Source organism: Alligator sinensis, unplaced genomic scaffold, assembly GCF_000455745.1.
Source record: "Alligator sinensis unplaced genomic scaffold, ASM45574v1 scaffold851_1, whole genome shotgun sequence".
Classification (NCBI taxonomy): Eukaryota; Metazoa; Chordata; order Crocodylia; family Alligatoridae; genus Alligator; species Alligator sinensis.
Genome location: NW_005842410.1, coordinates 114,028 through 122,087, shown reverse-complemented (window position 1 = coordinate 122,087; position 8,060 = coordinate 114,028). Strand labels below are relative to the sequence as shown.

The window sequence follows — 8,060 nt, the reverse complement described above, 5'->3', positions numbered from 1 at the left end:
CTTGGCATAGCTTGATGTTTAACGTCAAATATTAGAATCATAGAAAATGAGGGTTGGAAGGGACCTCAGGAGGTCATCTAGTCCTACCCCCTGCTCAAAACCGGGCCATCCTCAACTAGATCATCCCAGCAAAGGTTTTGTTGAGCCAGGCCTTAAAAAGCTTAAAGGATGGAGATTCCACCACCTCTCTAGGAAACCTGTTCCAGGGCTTCACCACCCTCCTAGTGAGAAAGTTTTTCCTAATATCCAACCTAAACCTCCCTTGCTGCAAGTTGAGACCAGACCTTTGCTCCTTGTTCTGTCATCTGCCACCACTGAGAACAGTTCAGCTCCATCTTCTTTGGAACCACCTTTCAGGTAGTTAAAGGCTGCTATCAAATCTCCTCTCAGTCTTCTCTTCCACAGACTATATAAACCCAGTTCCCTCAACCTCTCCTCCTAAGTCACGTGCCCCAGCCCCCTAACCATTTTTGTTGCCTTCTGCTGGACTCTCTCCAACTTGTCCACATCCCTCCTATAGTGGGGGGCCCAAAACTGGACACAGTACCACAGATGTGGCCTCACCACTGCTGAATAGAGGGGAATAATTACTTCCCTCGATCTGCTGGCAATGCTCCTACCAATGCAGCCCCATATGCCATTAGCCTTCCTGACAACAAGGGCACACTGCTGACTCATATCCAGTTTACTGTCCACAGTAACCTCCAGGTCCTTTTTTGCAGAGCTGCTGTCCAGCCAATCAGCCTCCAGCCTATACCGGTGCATGGGATTGTTCCGTCCTAAGCACAGGACTTTGCACTTGTCCTTATTAAACATCATGAGATTTCTTTTGGCCCAATCCTCCAATTTGTCTAGGTCATTCTGAATCCTAGCCCTACTCTCCGGTCTATCTATCCCCAGCTTGGTGTCATCTGCAAACTAGCTGAGGGTGCAATCCATCCCATATTCCCGATCATTAATAAAGATATTGAATAAAACCGGCCCCAGGACCGACCCCTGGGGCACTCCACTTGATAGTGGCTGCCAACTAGACATTGAACCATTGATTACGACCCACAATCCAGCCAGCTTTCTGTTCACCTTACAGTCCATTCATCCAACCCATACTTCTGCAGCTTGCTTGCAAGAATGCTATGGGAGACAGTATCAAAAGCCTTGCTAAAGTCAATGTGTATCCCGTCCACTGCTTTCCCCACACCCATAGAACCAGTCATCTCATCACAGAAGACAATCAGGTTGGTCAGGCATGACTTGCCCTTGTTGAATCCACTCTGCAATCATATTGGCCAATGCCCTCAGCACCATCAGGTGTATTGCATCTGAGCACCATCAAGTGTATTGCATCTGACCCCATGGACCTTCTCATCCAAGTGCTCAGAAATGAATTCTTTGAGGATCTACTCCACGATTTGTCCACGGACTGAGGTGAAGCTCACTAGTCTGTAGTTCCTTGGATCCTCCTTTTTCCCTTTCTTAAAGATGGACACTATATTTGCCCTTTTCCAATCATCCAGGACCTCCCCCAATCACCACACAAGTTTTCAAAGATAAGGTGGCTCTGCAATCATATTGGCCAACTCCCTCAGCACCCTCAGGTATACTGCATGCAGCCCCATGGACTTGTACACATCCAGCTTTTCTAAACAGTCCCCAACCTGTTTTTTCACCATTGAGGGCTTGCCATATTTGCTATTCTTCCACACATCGGGACGGTTTGTTCCTATGTTTCAGTAAGGTTTCAGTAAGGTTTCTTTGAAACACAACCAGCTCTCCTGAACTCCCTCCCCAGTCTCTGCTCTCCCACTTCCCCCCAGCTTCTGCTTCCCCTTCCCAAAAGCCTCTCCTCTCCCCTCTTCTGAAAACCCAAGAATTTGCTCATCAAACCAACATTTAAAGCCCCCATTAGTAAGGAAGGAAAATAAATATCTGCCCTTCTAGTGCCTGCATAAAAATCTATAGAAAATACTGTAGGCAAAGCATCACTGAACTACTTGTAAACTTTATCAAGAGTTTACACAGTTCTTTTCACAACAGTTCTTATCTTACAGAGAGCCCCAGTACTACGTGAATATTCAAACAACAGAAGTTGCACTTTCTCCTATAAGAAACATACAATGATGCAAATCAATGCTGGATTTAATCTATTACGTTTACTCGACTGTAAGATGACCCTGAATTTAAGATGATGCCCCTCCCCCCAGTGATTAGATTCAACATATGGAAAATCGATAAATTTGTTGTAATATTCTATATATAGAATCAAATTATTGAAGGGTTGTCTTTAATTCATCCCTCCCACCACTGCAGAGGGGATAAGCAGTGGAGAAGCAGGTGGTATGGGAAGGTCAAGCAGCTTGCCCCTTGCTTATGCTGTCTCTTTGCCACCTCTGCCCCCTGCCTATCCCTTCACAGCCTCACTTTCTATCACTTGCTAGGTTTGATAGCACAAATTTATATTACAAATTCATCTAATAAAATAAGGATATGCTGAGCCTCGTCTCAGAGAGACCTTCTGATACTCTTAGAAGCAATCAACTATAGTAAAAAAAACCCTAAAGAATGTAACTGTAAAACCTTATTCCCATTAAAATGTAGTCACTTCCCGTTTCCTTCTTTGGTTTCATGCACTCACTTTGTCTCATCTCAAATTAGACTGAAAACTCTTTACAGCAGCAATTATATCTCAGGGTATATCTTAGGGTATGGCCACACTGCCAACTTACTGCTGAATAAAAGGAGGATGGCCTTTGCCCCAGTCAGCTGCTCCGCATGCTTTTACTCCATAGTAAATGGAAATCATGCCACAATAACTAACCATCTTTCACTGAGAGCAAAGTTATTGAAGTCTGGTTTCCACTTACTGTAAGGAAAGAGCATGCAAGAAAAGCAGTGAACATACAGTAAAGTTCCGCTCCTTTTCATCACATGGTAAACTATTTCTGGATACTATATTTTTTCATATATAGCACACCCCCAATTATGGGATGCACCTCAATTTGGAAGGTGAGCCTGAAGAAACAAAATATCTTTGATCGATGTGAGTGGCAGCAGCAAGGGAGCCGAGCCTGCTCCTGAGGCTGCTGCCAGCCCTGCCTGGTGGTTGGGCCCACAGACTAACCTAACACACCAGATCCAGGGCTTTGTGCTGAGTCCAACCCTTCATGCTGGCTCTGGAGCTCCAACCTCATGCGCTGCCTGGGACCATGCACACTGGCTCTTGAGCTCCATGTGGGATCTGACTCCATTTGCTGCCTCTAGGGCTGCATGCAAAACCTGGAACTGTGCACTGGGGTAACTCTCAGAGTTTGCCCTGGTGCATGGCTCTAGAGCCAACTCGTGGTCCCAGGCTCAGCGCACAGACCTGGACCCAGCACATGAAGTCAGACCTAGCATGTGGCTCCAGAGCCAGCATGCAGTCCCGGACTTGACACACTGGGTCTGACCCAGTATGTGGCTCCTGAGCCTCCACGCAAGGTACACCTTGCACACCAGGGCCGTGTAAGATTCAGTGCACTGTGTCTAGCTCCATACCAACCCCACGTACCAACCCAATTTGGTATGCAGCTGGGGATGGAAACTCCCCACAGGTCCAGACATCTGGTGACACCGCCACTGCTCCACTTCCCCACCACTCTGCCATATTTCCAGAGCCTATACATCTCTTTTCCTTGTATATAATATACAGTCCTATTATCCCTAGACAGTTTTCAGGAAAAAGCGCAGCTTATATGTGAGAAAATACAATATATATTGTGAGTGTTTGCACAGATCCTTACACAACAGAGCCTTGACTCTTATTACATCTTATTGGTCTCCACACAATTCTCTTCTTCCACAGCACAACTGAAAATAGTTTAATCATCCTTCTGTGTTAAGGCCAAAAGAGACCACCAAATCATCTGTTCCGACCTCCCATAGAGCCCATTTAGAGCGATCCATAACTCCTGTCAGACTGAAGCAGATCTTCCAAAAAAGGCATCCAGCAATGTTCACACAGCATGCACCTCAGCAATACTGTTTTTGTCTCAATAATAGTGCTGAAGCCTCCAGGATCTGACTCACAAAAGTCTCACTGAAATCAGTACGACTACTCACATGGAACAAGTGCTTCAGAATCAGGTCCATGACAGACACGCTGACCAGACCAGCATTTATCTATCTGTAAAACAGATTGATAAAAAGCCTGGAACTTTTAAGTGAAGAAAATGTACTTACAAAAGCCACACCTGGTGCCCCCTTCAAAGATGAATCCATTAGGAACAGCTCCATATCGGCGCAGGTCTGAGAGTTTCCACTGTCCCATGACTGTGGGTGGAACGTCTTTTACAAGGACTAGAATGTCATTGCAGAAGTGTAGGGTAGCAGGTCCACTCTCCAGTTTAGTTCCAGGGGCTACAGAAACATGAAACCTGTGAACTATTAAGGGAAAAAAACCCAGAAAAAAAATGATTAATTACTGGAGCAAACAGAAGTAGGCAAGGATGTCTGTAACAAAAATCTCTGTATTTACTTCTTCTATATAAACCAGTTGCGCCCAGTCTTTTTCGCTGTTGGACCAGATGGAAGGTGCTCAGTTTAGTGAGGCGGATCCAGCCAGAGGGCCCAATCTAGTGCTTGAGGTAGCAAGACAGGGTCTGATCCGGGCATGTGGGGGGTTGGGCAGTGGCCCAGCCCCAATCAGGCCCCACAGGGGAAGGAGACATGGCCCAGTCCCATAGTGCTTGGGAATTTGACAGCAAGGGAGGATGGCAGTATAGCTTGCCACTGCTCCCATGCCACCAAATTTCCCAACCCATAGAGAGCCCCACAGACCAGATGCCATGGGTCTATGGGCTGCACTTGGCCCACAGGCCAGAGGGTGAGCATCTCTAGTATAGATCATGCCATAGCAACTAGGTCGTTTAGATCCATCATTATCCGATAAAGAACTCAGAGCACTTTTTTTCCCCTACGGTTTTTGCTGATGCCCATATAGTTCTGAAATGGCAGCCATGAATGAGTTGCTCGAGGACTAGTCCAGGAGCCAGCAACCCCCAGCACACCTGCCAGAGAATGGCACATGAGGCCATTATGCTCGGCATACCACAGCCAGCCTGGGTTGTAGGCAGCTACCACCAGACATGGAGCCTGGGCTGCTTGCAGCAGGTGGCCAGGAGGCTGCCAGCCCCGATGCAAGCAGACTGGGCTCCCCAGCAGGCAGCAGCTGCCCAGAGCCTGGGCTAGCTGCAGCAGGCAACTAGGAGGCTACAAATAGTTGTACTGGGCTCTGTGGTGGCAGCAGTTGCGTGTGCACCTCAGGGCACAGAGCTGGGAAGGGAACTGGGGCAGAGCAACCCTGACCCCTGTCTATCTGTGCACCCCAAGGCGTGCGTGCAGCTACCACCACCACAGAGCTTGGCTGGGGCTCTAGAGTCCAGTGCAGCTGTTTGCAGCCTCCTGGCTACCTACTGCAGCTACCCAGAACCCAGGCTAGCTGTGGCAGGCAGCCAGAAGCATGCAAACAGCTGCACAGGGTTCTGGAGCCCTGGCCAGGCTCCTTGGTAGTGGTATCTATGCATACACGTTGGTGCACACAGCTGGAAAGGGGCTGTGCAGAAGCACATGCAGATGAGGGCAACATGGAGCTGGAAGAGTTAGGTGCCTGCAAGGAGTGTAGCATGTTACATGGAGCTACACGTCATCACACTGGGGCTCATGGGGCTGCAGCACTGGTGAGCAAGACAGGGCGCAAGCAGTACAGCCCAGGATCCCCCACAGCAGAAGGCAGAGGCAGCTGCAGGTGCTGCCCCCTAACAGCCACAGCCCTGGCAGAAAGACTGGCCCCCCTTGACAGCCCACCTGGGTGGCCTTGGGGCTGTACCATCTCCATGCCTCAGGACTTGTCCTTGCCACATGCACAGCCTGGGAGCTGCACCCAGATCAGTGAAATGGCACTTCAGGCTGCGAGGGGCAAAAGCAGGTGGCTGGAAGCTCCAGGTTAGTTGAGGTTTGTTGTGCTTCCCCTGGCCCCTTCCACACCCTGCTCCCCAAGGCGCATACGCAGCCACTGCTAGCAATGAGCTGGGCCAGGGGTCCCTGGTGCAGCTGCTTGCAGCTGCCTGCTGTGAGCAGCCCGGTCTCCATGACGGGCCTGCCCAGAGTCTGGGCTGCTCAGAGCTGGCAGGGGTCCAGAGCCTGGCCCGGCTCATTGCTGGCAGTAGCCACACATGCACTTCAGCAAGCACAGCAGGAAAGGGGCAGAGACTGCCCCTTCCCTGGCAAGGATTGGGCCTGTTGCAGTTCCCCTGCCATCTGTCACTGGTGCACCAACATCTTTAAAGTCCAAGATGCAGGATTTTTGGCACTTGGCCCAAAAATATTAGCAATCCCTGGACTAGTCCAACTTAGCTACACAAGCAATACTGCCCCAGCACTGAATCACAATTCAGAAGTACATCTAATTAAAGACAAATTCTTGGTGCAGGCCCAGCTACAGTGTAAGCATAAAAAGTAGCATTTTCTCTACCTGAACTCTAACATTTCAGCATATTTCTCAAGCCTTCACTTGTACTCAAGAACTACAAAAACTACTCAGTTCCTTAGCACTCTCTGTTCAGATACAAATATGGCACTTACTTCCTTTAACTCTGCTAACTCTCCTTCTTATGAAAATTCTTTCCTTCTTCTCAACTTGGTTTTCTCATCTGCCAAATGCCATGAGCGTATACTAGGCCTGACTCTTGCTTCTCATCCAAAAGCTCTGCTGTATTCTTAGACAAACGACCATCTAGCTACAAGTCAATTCCTCACCCGTGATCTGCATTTGGTAACTTTCTAAGGTTCTATCAGAATTAGCCACGAAGTCATACAAGAGAAATGCATGAGGGGCCAGGGATAGATCTCGCTACAGCTCTTCTTACAGCCCTGACTCTAATAATGCTGGGGAGCAAGTTTATATTCATGTGATGTTCTATCTTTAATATGCAATTGTTCGCCCCACTTTTCAATAAAAATCTACTAATGCTCCCAAAACAAATCCTTAATTAAATCCTTATTACAGGAAATCCCTTGCTCAACCCTTAAATCTTTGAACACTCATCGCAGGAGTTGTACTGGGAGGTATTTTACTGGTAAGCTACAAGACTTTAAGTTTGGTAGATCTATTCTTCCACCAAATATGGTGTAAATGGTGAAAGCCAATAACTAGTCATGCCACAATTGCGTAAACCAAAGATCAGCAACTAGCGTTCCACCCCTATACCAACAACCCTGGATCTATACACCTCCAAATCTGGGAGAATTTCAGACCTGGAGTCAAACTTTTTGGTACAGTACAATTTAACCATAGAAAGAAGCAGTTTCCATATTGAACTGTAATGTTTTCAATGGGTTTCCCAAGGCTTCACTCCTACTCTGCACAAAACCATCGAACTTGCTCTTATAGATTCATAGATGTTAGGGTCGGAAGGGACCTCAATAGATCATCGAGTCCGACCCCCTGCATATGCAGGAAAGAGTGCTGGATCTAGATGACCCCATCTAGATGCTTATCTAAGCACCTTCATGGCAAGGTCCTTTTCTAGAAGGACTGGAAAAGGGCCAATGTGGTCCCCATTTTCAAGAAGGGGAGGAAGGAGGACCCGGGCAACTATAGGCCAGTCAGTCTCACCTCCATCCTTGGCAAAGTCTGAAAAAATTATCAAGGCTTACATTTGCGAGAGCCCAGCAGGACAAATTATGCTGAGGGGAAACCAGCATGGGTTCGTAGCAGGCAGATCGTGCCTGACCAATCTAGTCTCTTTTTATGACCAGGTTATGAAACGCCTGGACACAGGAATAGGGGTGGATGTCATATACTTAGACTTCAGGAAGGCCTTTGATACGGTATCCCACCCCATACTGGTGAACAAGTCTAGAGGCTGTGACTTGGATGACTACACAGTCCGGTGGGTGGCGAATTGGCTAGAGGGTCGTACCCAGAGAGTCGTGGTGGATGGCTCGGTTTCGACCTGGAAGGGTGTGGGCAGTGGGGTCCCGCAGGGCTCAGTCCTTGAACCGATACTCTTTAATGTCTTCATCAG

General features: G+C 48.1%; 1 protein-coding gene across 3 annotated transcripts in view; it reads right to left on the bottom strand.

The window, feature by feature from the left end:
* Positions 1 to 8,060, bottom strand: part of DOK7 (docking protein 7) — a 68,607-nt gene that overhangs the window by 54,974 nt on the left and 5,573 nt on the right. For all 3 annotated transcript variants that reach the window (XM_025211548.1, XM_025211547.1, XM_014522915.2), the window contains exon 4: positions 4,216 to 4,416. In XM_025211548.1, the coding sequence (XP_025067333.1) occupies positions 4,216 to 4,416 (201 nt within the window). The remainder of the gene's footprint in view (positions 1 to 4,215; positions 4,417 to 8,060) is intronic.